The sequence below is a fragment of the Hyla sarda genome, chromosome 1, assembly GCF_029499605.1.
Source record: "Hyla sarda isolate aHylSar1 chromosome 1, aHylSar1.hap1, whole genome shotgun sequence".
Taxonomy (NCBI): Eukaryota; Metazoa; Chordata; class Amphibia; order Anura; family Hylidae; genus Hyla; species Hyla sarda.
The window spans coordinates 570,557,744-570,574,482 of NC_079189.1; the positions used below are offsets into that span (position 1 = coordinate 570,557,744).

The 16,739-nt window shown below is 45.1% G+C and overlaps 1 protein-coding gene across 3 annotated transcripts in view; it reads left to right on the forward strand.

Annotated features, from left to right (window-relative positions):
- Positions 1-16,739, forward strand: part of KATNAL2 (katanin catalytic subunit A1 like 2) — a 60,725-nt gene that overhangs the window by 32,045 nt on the left and 11,941 nt on the right. For all 3 annotated transcript variants that reach the window (XM_056543496.1, XM_056543478.1, XM_056543488.1), the window contains exons 6-10: positions 1,551-1,646; positions 4,282-4,380; positions 7,102-7,179; positions 9,669-9,767; positions 15,514-15,577. In XM_056543496.1, coding sequence (XP_056399471.1) covers positions 1,551-1,646; positions 4,282-4,380; positions 7,102-7,179; positions 9,669-9,767; positions 15,514-15,577 — 436 coding nt within the window. The remainder of the gene's footprint in view (positions 1-1,550; positions 1,647-4,281; positions 4,381-7,101; positions 7,180-9,668; positions 9,768-15,513; positions 15,578-16,739) is intronic.

Below are 16,739 nucleotides of genomic sequence, written 5' to 3' on the forward strand. Positions count from 1 at the left end.
CCTCTATAGTTGTAGGCCCCCTCTCTGTGCCTCTATAGTTGTAGGCCCCCTCTCTGTGCCTCTATAGTTGTAGGCCCCCTCTCTGTGCCTCTATAGTTGTAGGCCCCCTCTCTGTGCCCTGAGAGTTGTAGGCCCCCTCTCTGTGCCCTCAGAGTTGTAGGCCCTTCTCTGTGCCTCTATAGTTGTAGGCCCTTCTCTGTGCCTCTATAGTTGTAGGCCCCCTCTCTGTCCCTCTATAGTTGTAGGCCCCCTCTCTGTGCCTCTATAGTTGTAGGCCCCCTCTCTGTGCCCTCTATAGTTGTAGGCCCCCTCTCTGTGCCCTCTATAGTTGTAGGCCCCTCTCTGTGCCTCTATAGTTGTAGGCCTCCTCTCTGTCCCTCTATAGTTGTAGGCCCCCTCTCTGTGCCTCTATAGTTGTAGGCCCTTCTCTGTGCCTCTATAGTTGTAGGCCCTTCTCTCTGTGCCTCTATAGTTGTAGGCCCTTCTCTCTGTACCTCTATAGTTGTAGGCCCCCTCTCTGTGCCTCTATAGTTGTAGGCCCCCTCTCTGTGCCTCTATAGTTGTAGGCCTCCTCTCTGTGCCTCTATAGTTGTAGGCCCTTCTCTGTGCCTCTATAGTTGTAGGCCCTTCGCTGTGCCTCTATAGTTGTAGGCCCTTCTCTCTGTGCCTCTATAGTTGTAGGCCCCCTCTCTGTGCCTCTATAGTTGTAGGCCCCCTCTCTTTGCCTCTATAGTTGTAGGCCCCTTCTCTGTGCCTCTATAGTTGTAGGCCCCCTCTCTTTGCCTCTATAGTTGTAGGCCCCCTCTCTTTGCCTCTATAGTTGTAGGCCCCCTCTCTTTGCCTCTATAGTTGTAGGCCCCCTCTCTTTGCCTCTATAGTTGTAGGCCCCCTCTCTTTGCCTCTATAGTTGTAGGCCCCCTCTCTTTGCCTCTATAGTTGTAGGCCCCCTCTCTGTGCCCTCAGAGTTGTAGGCCCTTCTCTGTGCCTCTATAGTTGTGCCCCCATATAGTTTTAGGCCACGGCTTCTGTGCTCCACTGTTCCTCTGCTATGGGGTCGGACGGGACCCACTGCTATGGGCCGGAGGAGCTTTGGAGCACAGAAGCTTGCAAATAAAGCATACTTACTGTTCTGGGCCGGGCAGGGAAGCATATTCTCTCTGCTGCTCCCCTCTCTCATCCGTGCGAGGCACATTCGCTACGCTACCTTCCGTCAGCCACTAGTCCCTTAAAGGGACAGTGGCTTCCAGTGGAAGGTAGGTGACTATACAGTAAAGCAACGACTGTACAGTCAGTGTATCTGAATAGTGGAACTTTTTCCTCAGCCCCACTTAAGGTGACAGCCGCCGACACGAGCAGCAGCCCCAATGTAGGGCCCCACTATTCCTGTGTTTGTGGGTTAAATGTGTAAACTGTATAAAATGGTGTTCAAAGGTGGATAAACTAATCATAAGTTGTGAACTCTGACCGGATCTTCAGGTTTAGAATCGGCATTTCTTATGTTAGAGGTTTTTAATGGATTTTTTATATTTAATTCTTGTCCTGTTTTGCAGGAGAATGGTAATAGCAGTCCTCCGGAGGTCTCAGAATTTGGATTAAATGTCTCTGCTATAAATAAAAATGGAGGAGAAGGCGTTGCACAAAGACGAGTAAGTGAAAGTTCTGGTATTATAAAGTCACAATCATATAGAGAAAATGTGATATTTTGTGTTTTTCCTAAAGTAGCATGCCTGTATATTGTAGGTGGGTCCGCCATTATTGTAGGTCCGCCATTAACCCCTCAGATGCCGTGATCAATACAGATCACGGCATCTGCAGCATCGCGGTCACTTAAATGGATGATCGCATCGCCCGCAGCGCTGCCGCGGCGATCCGATCATCCAGCACGCCAGACGGAGGTCCCCTCACCTGCCTCCGCTGCCTTCCGGGAGTCTTCTGCTCTGATCTGCCTTCCCGCAGACCAGAGCAGAAGATGACCGATAACCCTGATCAGTGCTGTGTCCTATACATAGCACTGAACAGGAATAGCAATCGAATGATTGCTATAAATAGTCCCCTATGGGGACTATTAAAGTGTAAAAATAAAAGTAAAAAATAAATAAAGTAAAAAAATGTGAAAAACCCCCTCCCCAATAAAAACTTAAATTGTCCCATTTTCCTGTTACACCTTGTTCACACTGGTGTGGTGCTGTGCGGCGTCCATTGCTGCCGCGGCGCCGTGTCTGCGGGGGGAGTGCGGCCCGGAGACTGGTTTGGGTGGCACTGGGGCCGCTCTTCCAGTGGATCGTTCCCCCTGTGGGCACTGCTGTCGCGGCGGTGGTGGTCGCCGCCCAGTGCTACACCATTTTATGCTAGGGACATTAGGGACCCACTCTCAATAGGTGGCCTTGACGTGGCGAGTGGGCTTTGTACCTTTTGATCAAAACGTATATACTAACAACCTGTTAGTTTTTGAAATTATGCTGAGAAGCAATTAGATCATAATACAAAATTGTGGATATGCGGCCATGTCTGTTTTTTCTACCAGGAGTCCCATTTTCCCTATTTCACCCCCAAAAAGTGTTAAAAAAATATTTTATATACATATTTGGTATCGCCGCGTGCGTAAATATCTGAACTATTAAAATAAAATGTTAATGGTACTGTACGGTGAACGTAAAAAAAATTTAAAATAAAAGTCCAAAATAGCTGCTTTTTTATATCCTTTTATTCCCCAAAAAATGTATAAAAAATGTATTACGTTTTTTATATAAGCAAATATGGTATCAATAAAAAGTACAGATCACGGCACAAAAAATGAGCCCTCATACCGCCGCTTATACGGAAAAATGAAAAAGTTATGGGTCTTCAAAATAGGGGGATTTTAAATGTGCTAATTTGGTTAAAAAGTTTGTGATTTTTTTTAAGCGCAACAGTAATAGAAAAGTAGGTTATCATTTTAATCGTATTGACCCAAATAATAAAGAACACGTCATTTTTACCATAAATTGTACGGCGTGAAAACGAAACCTTCCAAATTAGCAAAATTGCGGTTTTCTTTTTAATTTCCCCACACAAATAGTATTTTTTTGGGTTGCGCCATACATTTTATGGTAAAGTGAGTGATGGCATTACAACGGATAACTGGTCACGTAAAAAACAAGCCCTCATACTAGTCTGTGGATGAAAATATAAAAGAGTTATGAGTTTTTGAAGGCGAGGAGGAAAAATCGAAAATGTAAAAATAAAATTGTCTGAGTCCTTAAGGCCCAAATGTCTGCGTCCTTAAGGGGTTAAACCATCCTGTTTTAGCTGACATTGCCTTGTGTTTTTTATTTTTTTTATTACTCTGTTTATATCAAATAGCAATATATATAATTTTATTTATTTATTTTTTAAGTAGAATTTACAGAAATTTTAATTCTGGCATTGGATTATTTTAAGGCTCTGGTCACACTGCCTTCAGGATCTCCATTATAATACTAACCGTGGCGGCATTGTAGGATCCATCAAATGACATCAACTGTACCTGATAGACCAACATTGAATAATAATGTAGTCCATCAGGTTCCATCATTGTGCTTTGATATACAGAATAGCGATCCATATTCTTACCGTCAAATATGACGCAACTTCTGTGGCGCTGAGATATTTAATTGCATTATGCCATAAAGTACACAACCACCTGCTTTCTTTACCCCACCTGCATGTGTGATTGACCCCATTTTTGATAGACAGCTGCTAGACTGTAGTTTTAGTGGCTTTGCTGGCTTGAAATTTCAAGCAAGCGCATTGCAACCACTGCCCCGCGCATGCGCAATAATGGTATTTCCTCCTGGCGGACTCAAAAACTAATCTGCGTTTCGCAATTTGAACAGAGCAAGAAGCTTCCATTACTGTGCATGTGCTACTCTAATTATCCCTGCTGCCTCTAGTGCTGATCTGCAATGTCCAAATCAGGCAAGCACAGATCAGTTTTTGAGGCAGCCAGAAGAAGCTGCCATTACCGCGCATGTGGCGGGCAGCAGTGGCTGTGGATTTTAAGCTAGCTGAGCCTAGAGGCTGTCAATAATAGGTAATATAGCCAGACAGCCCTGGGATCCTTCAATGGACCTTGAGTGGTCTGCGCATACAAGGTACAGGGCCCTATTGTGTCCCATGGATTCCCTGTGAAGTAATTAAAGGGGTACTCCGCTTACTTAAATTACTTACCCTTAATTAAAGGGTCTCTCTCTCTCTCTCTTCTCTCTCGCCTCTAAATAGATAGTGATGATAACATTTTACACGTTTTGTTTCATTTCACAGGGACAGGTCATTGACTTTCGTGGAATGATCCAAGATGCCATAAAGGGGGCATCCAATGAAATCGCTATGAATACCCTGAACTACAATCCTGACCCTTCAGTAAGTTGAACTAACTAAAGCAAAAGCTACAAAGGAGAGTGACATACTTAAAGGGGTTATCCACCATAAGGTGATTTTAGTAGGTACCCTGCAGGCAGTAATGGACATGCTTAGGAATGCACTTGTTTTGGGGCTAAATGGTTATGTTGTGAGATTACCATAATACTGTGGCTAGCTTTTTGTGAACTGGTATTTCCTGTTTGAGTTTTCTTCTTTGCCTACAAATCCCATTATTCCATTTTCCTCCCTCCCACACATTAGCCACCCCACCCATTGAAACATAAATGAGCTGCATCCATTCAAAAGACCTGTGGTTTTCAATCAGGGTGCCTACAGCTGTTGCATTAGTTGCAGTTGATCTCTCTCCCACCAAGCGATCCCTCCACCCATTGAAGCAGACAGGCTCCCTGTCATCAGCTGACTAGTAATTCAGGTCTCAGCCGCATTGCAACCTGGGAAAAATCTGAGACAACAGTCATTTTGTATGCTGTTAAAAATAAATATTGGGGTGAAAATCACATAAGAATTGTGAGAAAACCGTCACACACAGGTACAGACACTATATTATGAAATACACTAACTTTACAGCCCCTGTAGCATAGTCAAATAAAAAACATTCCTGGAATACCCCTTTAATAAAGATTATATCTATACATTCTCTTGGTTAAAGAGTAGAGCACTAGACCAGTGATTTCCAACCAGGGTGCCTCCAGCTGTTGCAAACTACAACTCCCAGCATGCGGGCATGCTGGGAGTTGTAGTTTTGCAACAGCTGGAGGCACCCTGGTTGGGGAAAAACTGCACTAGACTGTGCCCACCTTGGATCTCCAGTGCATGCGTGTCACCCATCTGCTTCTTATAAGGTGCACTTGTGTATTGAAAATTGGTCTCAGTCTCATTTCCCAGACCCACATGAGCATAGTTGGTTTTATGGTTTCCCATGTTTAATGGAAGTTCTTGCTGAATGATAGTAAACAGGGATTTTAAAAATTGGAAGAAATTGATACATAATAACACAGACAAAATATTGAAAGAAGGAATTGTTGGAATCAAAAGAATTATGATATATGTTTTTATAATATTAGCATAAGGAAAAGTTTTTTTGGGGGAAAACTGTACAATGGGAAGGAGGCTCTAGTACCCTGTTGGTACCCCGATACAAGATGAGATACGGTATGGTTACATGGAGGCATACATGTCCCATATGGCATCCTGTGGCACATTTGTCCATAGATGTTACAGCTAAGCCTGTAGATTCTGCACACTCGTAGGTTGCCAAAGCTGGCTCACCATAAATGTCATCACTGAGCTGTTAGTGTCACTACTATGGGTGACTGACTGTCATATGTGATGGCTCCGCAGATCATCATACCAGCAGTGGGCAGTGTGTCACTCCACAGTAAAGGTAGGATTGATGTTCCCACTACGAGGCCTTAATACTTGACCGTAACATTATCAGATTCTAATCAGAACCTGGATTTGTCGGTAAAGCCTATGGTTCCAGTCCATGGCAGTCCTGGTTTCTCATTCACCCCACCACTGCAAAAGAAGGTGACAATGAATGACTGTCAAAGGCTGGACACGTAATGGGTGCTGTGACACAAAACTTCCTTCTGAGAATGACAGGGGTGTGTGATGAGGAGACGAGGGGTGTGTGATGAGGAGACGGGGGGTGTGTGATGAGGAGACGGGGGGTGTGTGATGAGGAGACGGGGGGGTGATGAGGAGACGGGGGGTGTGTGATGAGGAGGCGAGAGGGGTGTGTGATGAGGAGACGGGGGGGGGGGGGGTGATGAGGAGACGGGGGTGTGTGTGATGAGGAGACGGGGGGGGGGGTGTGATGAGGAGAAGGGGGTGTGTGTGATGAGGAGGCGGGAGGGGTGTGTGATGAGGAGACGGGAGGGGTGTGTGATGAGGAGGCGGGAGGGGTGTGTGATGAGGAGGCGGGAGGGGTGTGTGATAGGAGATGGGGGGGTGATGAGGAGACAGGGGTGTGTTAGTGTGTGATTGGGGGTGTGTGATGAGGAGACGGGGGGGTTATCAAAAGACAAGGTGTGTGTAATGAAGAGACAGGTGTGTAATGAAGTGGCTACCTGTGTATGGATGCTGGACAAGAAAACTGTGGAAGCTGCTCGTGCATGTTGGCAGATCAAACGATCCTCTATTCTGGTGATCTGTCTGGGCCGCCAAAGCCCGTTCACCATATGTGCCCTCACATACCCACTGCTCCCAACAATTCCTAACAGGTTGATCAGAATGACATAGAAGGCGAGAATGACTTAGAAAACAACAATGCTGCTTCTCTTAGTCTCTTAGTTTTCTCTTAGATGCACCCCCTCTCAAAGTCTGTCAACTGGGCAAAATATCTTCACATGTGTCATAGAGGCAGATCTAGCAGTCAGCAACATCTCACTAAGAGGTACACTACCCAAAAGTAGCCATTGAGAGCCTTTTTTTTATAGGGCAGCAGGGTAAGCTCTTTACACCATCTTGTGGTAAGACCCAGTGTCTAATCAGACCCCACCTGTAATCATTTACATATCTGCCTCAGACATAGCTGTGTGCAATTTCTATTTGGGTGCAGTGTTTGTTTATTTATTTTTTATTGTTTGTTAATGAATATTGTATAACTTTTACTTGCTGGAGCTGTAATACTTCTCTAATACATTTTTGATAATAATTCAGCTGAATGATAGATAATCCCTTTTTTATATTTTCCAGGAAAGATTACTTAAGCCAGTTGGTGCTTTTCTTGGTGCCAATAGTGAGATGAGAGAACTAGCTGCGGTGATAAGTCGGGTGAGTGTATTCTTTTCCCCTGTTGTTATAAAATGAGATACTGGGCCTCATTTACTAAGAGTGTAGGGTTTTTACTAGTGTGAATTGTTGTTTTAGACCTATTTTACTATAGGGATCACAGATTTACAAGTCGGGAAAATTTTCTGACAGCTTTTTCTAGGTGGAAATTTCCAGCCATTTACTTCAATAGAAAATAGGTCATGTTGTGAAACCACGCCCCCTTTGTGACAGACCATGCCCCCTTTTTGCTTTTCACAATGCAATATCTGGTTAGTTGGATTTTTCTGGTGCACACTGTCTGAGACACTCTGCTGCTCTAGCCTGCTAAGCAGGCTTGGAGCAGCAGATCGCCAAACGGATGACGAAGAGGCAGGTGACGACCCTCTCCTCGTCCAGTAAGCTGATCGGGACATCGCAATTTTGTTGCAATAATCCCGATCAGCTCCACTGAACTGCCGGGATAGTTTTAGTTTCATTTTAGATGCCACGATCAACTTTGATCATTTAAAGGGTTAATGCAGGGCATCGGCCCGATCGGTGGTGCTCGGCATTAGCCGTGGGTCCTGGCTGTCCGTAATAACGGGGACCCACCGGGTTTAACCCATTCTCTGCTCGTGAGAACGGTTTAAACCCCTTTAACAGGACCCAGGACGTACAGTTACGCCCTGGGTTCTTAAGTACCAGGACGTCAGGGCGTACCTGTGCTCCGTGTCCTGGACGGGTTAAAGGACATCTGTACTGATGCATTTTACATATTCCTGTGCCCGGGCTGCAAAAATAAACAAAATAAACTTTGACTCCCCTTCCTACGTTCCCCCATTGCTCCGGTATTGGCCTCACGGTCCTCCGCTGCAATCCTCATGCTGCTTTCTGGGGACTGGAACGTCACAGTGCTGTCAGTGTATCACTGGCCGCAGCGATGTCCCGCCTCGGCCGGTGATAGGCTGCACGCACTGTCATTTTTTCCTCCTCTCCTTCTAAAGTCCATAACTTTTCATATTTCCACTCACAGATCCATATGAGGCTTGTTTTTTGCGTGATCAATTGTACTTTATAATGACCATTCATTTTACCCTAAAATGTATGGTAAACCCAAAAAATCTTTTCATGCTGTACACTTTATGGTAAAAATTACATTTTATCTTGTGGGTCAATACTATTTAATTGATACCCATGATTATATACTTTATTATTGTACTGCTTTTAAAAACTCTCAAACTTTTTTTTCAACTAAGTGGCTGGATTTATATAGTTACATAGTTAGTACAGTCGAAAAAAGACATATGTACATCAAGTTCAACCAGGGAATTAAGGGGTAGGGGTGTGGCGCGATATTGGGGAAGGGATGGGATTTTATATAGCTATCACGCCCCCTCCCGTAGGCTTGCATTGAGGGGCGGAGCTTTGGGGACTGATTACAAACGGGGTGCCGCATGCATGATCCCGGGCGTCCCCAGCTGCGGGACCCCCCGCGATCAGGCATCTTATCCCCTATCCTTTGGATAGGGGATAAGATGTGTAAGCACCGGAGTACCCCTTTAAATCTTTTGCATAGGGCATAGCTGATCAATGTTATCGGCGATCTTCTTCTCTGGTCTGCTCGATCTCAAACCAGAGGAGAAGATGCCGGGGGACGGTGCCGCGGGTGATCAGGTCAGCCATTTAAAGTGCCGCATTGCCGCAGATGCCGTGATCTGTATTGATCATGGCATCTGAGGGGTTAATGGCAGACACCAGCGCGATCGCCTATGTCTGCCATTACCGGCGGGTCCGCAGCTGCTGACAGCTGGTGGGACCCATAGCGCATGAAGCGAGCGCAGCTGCTCCGCTCGCTGCATAGTTGCGCTGTAAATGTATGGCACTGTGCGCGAAGCCACAGCACCATATATTTATGCCGCACGTCCTTAAGGGGTTAATGGTCCATTTTCTATGTGTATGCTTTTACTATTCAGGACATAAAAGTGCGGTTTGCTGAGCCTTTTAAGTGGCACAAAGAAAAGTTGTTGAAAACCTCACAGCACTAACACAGTGTTTTCCAAACAGTGTGCCTCCAGCTGTTGCAAAACTACAACTCCCAGCATTCCCAGACAGTCAAAAGCAACAGCTGGAGGCCCACTGTTTGGAAAGCATCGATCCACACCCACGCATGTTGTGCTACAATCTGTGTCTATGCAGCTGGTGCAGAACTATAACTCCCTCCATGCCTTGAATTTTGGGCCATTTTCAGTCAAGTACATCCCAAATTTTTGGTTTCAGCCCAAAATTTTCATTTTAGTGCACCACTAGCTGGTACCTTATCCGCAGTACTGGGACCCGCATCTATCTGTTTTTTTCATGGCATATTCTGTGGACATGCGATAAATGTCCAAGGTAGAAATTACCCTGTATTTCTTTGTTCAGCAATGATGAATTTCTAACAGACTTTCATCTCCTATTTTTTTAATGAAAAATATGAAATCTTTGTGTTTTTTTTTTTGTTTTTATTTCAGGACATTTATCTTCAGAACCCCAATGTAAGGTGGGATGACATCATTGGGCTTGATGCAGCCAAGCGACTGGTGAAGGAGGCGGTGGTGTACCCTATTAGGGTGAGACAACTGCATTCCGTTTTAATAATTACAATATAATTTACTTAAAGATGTTATTCCAAGATTACATGCATGATGTGGAATAAATAGCTGATCTGTGGGGGTCCAAATGCCAGGTCCCCACTCATGAATCAAGAAGAATGGCTGCCAACCATTTGATACATAATTACGGCTCTAGGAAACTTTTTTTTAAATCCCATAGACAGTGAATGCAGTGGTGGCCAAGCATGCACCCATCGTTCCATTCATAGTAACATAGTTCATGAGGTTGAAAAAAGACCAGAGTCCATCAAGTTCAACCTATATCCCTACTGAGTCCCTACTGAGTTGATCCAGAGGAAGGCAAAAAACCCTCATACTAGAGGTAAAAATTCCTTCCCGACTCCAAATATGGCAGTCAGAATAAATCCCTGGATCAACGTTCTGTCCCTATAAATCTAGTATTCATAACCAGCAATGTTATTACTCTCCAGAAATGCATCCAGACCCTTTTTTGAACTCTTTTACAGAGTTCACCATGACCACCTCCTCCAGGAGAGAATTCCACAGTCTCACTGCTCTTACAGTAAAGAACCCCCGTCTGTGCTGGTGTAGAAACCTTCTTTCCTCTAGACGTAGAGGATGCCCCCTTGTTATAGATACAGTCCTGGGAATAAATAGATCATGGGAGAGATCTCTGTACTGTCCCCTGATATATATTTATATATAGTTATTAGGTCTCCCCTAAACCTTCTTTTTTCTAAACTAAATAACCTTAATTCTGATAATCTTTCTGGGTACTGTAGTCCTCCCATTCCCCATATTACCCTGGTTGTCAGTCTTTGAACCCTCTCCAGCTCCACGATATCTTTCTTGTACACTGGTGCCCAGTACAGTACACAGTATTCCATGTGTGGTCTGACTAGTGATTTGTACAGCGGTAGAATTATTTCCTTGTCGTGGGCATCTATGCCCCTATTGATGCGCCCCATGATTTTATTAGCCTTGGCTGCAGCTGCCCGACACTGGTCACTACAGCTAAATTTACTGTTAACTAAGACTCCTAAGTCCTTTTCCACATCAGTCGTCCCAAGTGTTCTCCCATTTAATACATAATCCCAGCCTGGATTTTTCCTCCCCATGTGCATTACCTTACATTTATCCGTATTGAACCTCATTTGCCACTTCCCAGCCCAAACCTCAAACCTATCCAGATCCAATTGTAACAGTGCACTGTCCTCTATTGTGTTTACCGCTTTACAGAGTTTAGTGTTATCTGCAAAGATTGTTACTTTACTATTCAACCCCTCTACAAGGTCATTAATAAATATATTAAACAGAACAGGACCCAAGGCGGACCCCTGTGGTACCCCACTAGTAAGTCACCCAATCAGAATAAGTACCATTAATAACCACCCTCTGTTTTCTATCACTGAGCCAGTTACTTACCCACTTACACACATTGTCCCCCATCCCGATCCTTCTCATTTTATGCACCAACCTTTTATGTGGCACCGTATCAAATGCTTTGGAAAATCCAGATATACGACATCCAGCGATTGCCCCAGGTCCAGTCTGGAGCTCACCTCCTCATAAAAGCTGATCAGGTTAGTTTGACAGGACCGATCCCTCATAAAGCCATGCTGATATGGAGTCATACATTTATTTGTATCAAGATATTCCAAAATAGCATCTCTTAGAAAACCCTCAAACAATTTACATACAACAGAGGTTAAACTAACAGTTCTATAATACCCGGGGTCACCTTTTGTTCCCTTTTTAAATATTGGTACCACATTTGCCATGCGCCGGTCCTGGGGAACAGTCCCTGTTGCTATAGAGTCCCGGAATATTAAAAATAGGGGTCTGTCTATAAGATTACTTAATTCCTTTAGAACACGGGGGTGAATGCCATCTGGACCTGGTGATTTGTCTATTTTATTGTACTTCTTCCTGGGTTAGACAGGTGACCTGTACTGGGGAGTTTACCTTATCTCGCTGTATTTCACCTGGCATTTCATTTTCCTCGGTGAATACAGTGGAGAAGAATTTGTTTAATATATTTGCTTTTTCCTGATCCCCATTTATAATTTCTTCCTTATCATTTATTAAGGGACCCACACTTTCATTTTTGACCTTTTTGCTATTAATATAGTTAAAGAACATTTTGGGGTTAGTTTTACTCTTTGGCAATGAGTCTTTCTGTATTTATTTTTGCGGCTTTTATTAGTTTTTTTTTTACATATTTTACATTTTTCTCTATAGCTTTTTAATGCTTCTTCACTGCCGTCCTGTTTTAGTATTTTAAATGCTTTATTTTTGTCATTTATTGCCCCTTTAATGTTTTTATTCATCCATATTGGTTTTCTTTTATTTCTGACCCTTTTTATTCCCATAAGGTATATATTTATTACAGTGATAATTTAAGATATCTTTAAAAGTCTCCAATTTAGTGTCAGTATTCCTGTTTTTGAGGACAATATCCCATTTTATATTGTTAAGGGCTTCTCTGAGTTGATCAAACTTTGCCTTCCTAAAGTTCATTGTTTTTGTGGCCCCTCGAGAGATTCCCTTATTGAAGAACAAGTTATAATGTATTATATTATGATCACTATTTCCCAGGTGTCCTTTTACCTGTACATTAATTACTCTATCAGGTCTGTTGGTTAATATTAAGTCTAGTAGGGCGCCCCCTCTGGTCGGGCTCTGCACCATTTGGGACAGATAATTGTCTTTAGTTATAGTCAGAAATCTGTTTCCCTTATGAGATTGACAGGACTCGGTCTCCCAGTTTATATCGGGATAGTTAAAGTCCCCCATTATTATCACCTCATTTTGATTTGCTGCCTTGTTTGTTTGCCTCAGTAATTGATCTTCTGCCTCTTCCATTATGTTTGGTGGCTTATAGCAAACCCCTATCAGAATTTTTTTTTATTTTTATCTCCATATATTTCTACCCATAATGCCTCCACATTATCGTTTCCCTCCCGTATATCCTCCCGCAGTGCGGCCTTCAGACTTAATTTCACATAAAGACAAACTCCTCCCCCTTTCCGTTTTGTCCGATCCTTCCTGAATAGACTATAACCCTGTATGTTGACCGCCCAGTCACAGCTATCATCCAACCAAGTCTCTGTTATACCCACTATGTCATAATTTTCCTCAGACATCAACTACTCCAGTTCATCAGTTTTATTGGACAGACTTCTGGCATTAGTTATCATGCAATTCAATGGTGTATGTTTTTTCTTCCTATGAAGCCTATCCGTATTAACTATTCTAACCCCCCTCTGCTCCACCCCCAGGTACATTACTAAGTCCCCCCTCTCTATCTTCAGTCTTCCCCCCTCTTTGCTGTAGGTTCCCTCCCCCCCCCAGTCCCTAGTTTAAACACTCCTCCACCCTTCTAGCCATCTTCTCGCTGAGCACAGCTGCACCCTCCCCATTGAGGTGCAGCCCGTCCCTACGGTAGAGCCGGTATCTGACAGCAAAGTAGGCCCAGTTCTCCATGAAACCAAACCCCTCCTTCCTACACCAGCTTCTGAGCTACTTGTTTACCTCCCTGATCTCCCGCTGCCTCTCTGGTGTGGCTCGTGGTACAGGTAATATTTCAGAAAATATTACCTTGGAGGTCCTTGCCTTAAGCTTGCGGCGTAAGTCCCTGAAATCATTTTTAAGGACACTCCACCTACCTCTTACTTTGTCATTGGTGCCGATATGTACCATGACTGCTGGGTCCTCTCCAGTCCCATCCAGCAACCTGTCAACCCGATCCGCGATGTGCCGAACTCGAGCGCCAGGAAGACAACCCACTGTTCGGCGATCCCGGTCTTTGTGACAGATCGCCCTGTCTGTTCCCCTAATAATTGAGTCCCCCACTACCAGTACCTGTCTAGCCTGCCCTGCACTCCTCCTTCCCTCCTTACTGGAGCAGACACTCCCCTGGCGGTCAGAGGCAGAGTCCTGCTGCAGTACTGCTAGCTCTGAAATGGCATCCCCCTCATCCGCCAACAGGGCAAACTTGTTGGGGTGTGTCAGTTCAGGACTAGCCTCCCTGACACTTTTCCCTCTACCCCTTTTTCTAACTGTAACCCAGCTAACTGCCTGACTGTCCTGAACCTCTAACCCACTATCCTCCCCCACCTCTACCCCAGAGAGTACTTGCTCAGTGAACAGGAGACTCCTCTCCATGTTGTCAGTACTTCTCAATGTTGCCAGTCGCTCCTCTAGATCCAGGATCTGGGCTTCCAGATGAACAACTAGCACACATCTCGCACAACAATATGCACCCTCAAACTTCTGTTCAAGGATTGCATACATTGAACAGGATGTACACCGGACAACATCTTCCAACATGGAGGCCATACTAGTTATGGGGATTTAGTAGACCTTTTCGAGTTGAGGACTCTACAGTGTAAGCAAAGTAACACTCACTTGGGGGACTCTCATTTTCAGGATTTGTGGGGGTCCCAGCAGTTTGACCTCCACTGATTAGCAAGTTATTACCTATCCAGTGGAAAGGGGATATAGTTGAAAGGAGTTATCCAGTCTAAAAAAACATATCCCCTGTCCGTAGGATAGGGGATAAGTGTCAGATGACGGGGGACCGACCGCTGGGACCCTCTGTGATCTCCTATCAGCTCCCAGCATTAAGCAGGGCTGTGGAGTCGGTAGATAAATGTTCTGACTCCGCAGTTTTTTGTACTTCCGACTCCGACTCCCCTGTATTAATATGCGAATGTATTTATAAACACATACAGTTGAATCCAAGAAGCTGTTCCACCAAGTTCTTCTAAGCTCTTCTAGCAGAGAGAGGTAGTTGGGCAGAAGCTGCTGCCTTCTCCTTTTTGTGTGCTGATCTGCTGCTGAAGATAATGCAGTGGGGGTATCCAGGAAGGGGCATTTATTATAAAACATGATTTCCCTAGTAGAATCCCATAGTCATGTTTAAAGTTTAAGCCAACAATCGGAGTTTACAAGTTTTTATAGCCTTAGCTGAATGGCAGCAGTTTTTCCAATGGTTTACAGCTTGTCTTGAACTATTGACCCTCCATTCCCTTCACTTATACAAGTGTCTCTAGTCCTGCAAAATACATATTTCCTTAACCCCTTATCAGTGAGAGGCTAGGTTACCCATGGGTTCCCTCTAACAGCAGAACACAACACTATGGAAAGTATAAGTATTGCCGTTGCTAATTGTGCGTTGTGTGCCATATAGTGAAGCACATGAAAAGCTTCTTCACGGTCACTTAACGTGTTAGTTTTGCGGTTACGTGAGGCACTGCATGCATTGGTCTTTATTCTTACAGTAGAGAAGTCATTAATTATAACTTTTTGTGAATTGAGACATTTTGACTTGCTTTTTTTAAAATTCCAATCTAAATTTAGTAGGAGTCGGTGCATTGTTTGCCGACTCTGACTCCAGGTACCCAAAATTTCGTCCGACTCCACTCAACTGGCATTAAGTGAGTCAATCACGCCCCCTCCATGCATCTGTATGGGAGAGCCGGAGATACAGCATTTGGGTAACTTGGGCTCTCCCATACAGATACATGGAGCGGCGTGTCAGGCACCGATTTGTGCTATGATTGTCACACTTTCAACACACAGGAGATCGTAAGGGGTCCCAGTGGTAGGACTCCCCATGATCTGACATATCCTGCGGATAGGGGGTAAGTTTTATTTTTAATTTTTTAGACTGAACTACTCCTTTAACCCCTTTATGATGACCACCTGGTGCTTAATGTATTTTCGTTCTTATCTGTAGTACCCACAGCTCTTTACGGGAATTCTTTCTCCTTGGAAGGGGCTCCTACTGTACGGCCCACCAGGTAAAGTATAAATTGTTTATTGGCACCATATAATTGAACACCTTGCAATAATCTGTGAAGTAGAAATACACGTATAGCTGACTTGCATGTACTTTGCCAGCTTAAACCATAACTGTCCCAACCCCAAATTTTGGGGGCCCGTTCCACAGCTCAAGGCCTCTAGTAATCTATTATTTGTAATCACTTTTTGTAATTTAATTGTAATTTATTTATTAACCTCTTAAGGACCAATGACGTTGTGGAACGTCATGGCACCCTGGGCTTTAAGGACCAATGACGTTCCACAACGTCATGGCATTTTCCGGTCTCTGCCGCTCGCCGGGCAGAGATCGGAACCGGATGCCTGCTGAAATCCTTCAGCAGGCATCCAGGGCAAACGCCGAGGGGGGCCATGTAGGCCCCCCATGTCGGCGATCGCCGCAAATCGCAAGGGAAATCGCCCTTGCGATCTGCGGCGATACCGGGCTGATCGGGTCTCTGGGACCCGACCGCCCGGTAATTTCGCATGATCCCGGCTGTCACACACAGCCAGGACCATGCTGGAGCCTAGGAGCGAGGTGGCAAGCCTGCCACCTCCTCCGATCCCCTGCGATCTGTCGGTTAGTTAACCGACCAATCGCAGGAGGGGGGGCGGTTACTTCCTCCCGTCCTGCCCGGCCCCTTGAAGTCCGGAGAGGACGGGAGGAAGACCGGAGGACGCGGCGGGGGACGGGGGAGTGCTGGGGACCGGCCCCGGTACTTACCTCGTCCCTGAAGACCCGGATCCAGACGATGAAGATGGCGGCGGCGGAGACAGGTGAGTAGATCTTCAGCCGCGGTCGGGCCCTTTACAGCAATGCACGTCGCCGTAAAGCGACATGCATTGCTGTAAAGGGACCCTGTAAACTACAACTCCCAGCATGCCCAGACAGCCCTTGGCGTCTGGGCATGCTGGGAGTTGCAGTTTTGCGACATCTGGAGGTCCACAGTTTGGAGACCACTGTGCCCTTCCAGATGTTGCAAAACTACACATCCTCAGCATGCCCTTACTGTCCAGGCATGCTGGGAGTTGTAGTGCTGTAACATCTGGCCCTTCAGATGTTGCAGAACTACAACTCCCAGCATGCCTGGACAGTTTTGGCATACTGCGAGTTGTAGTTTTGCAACATCTGGAAGGGCACAG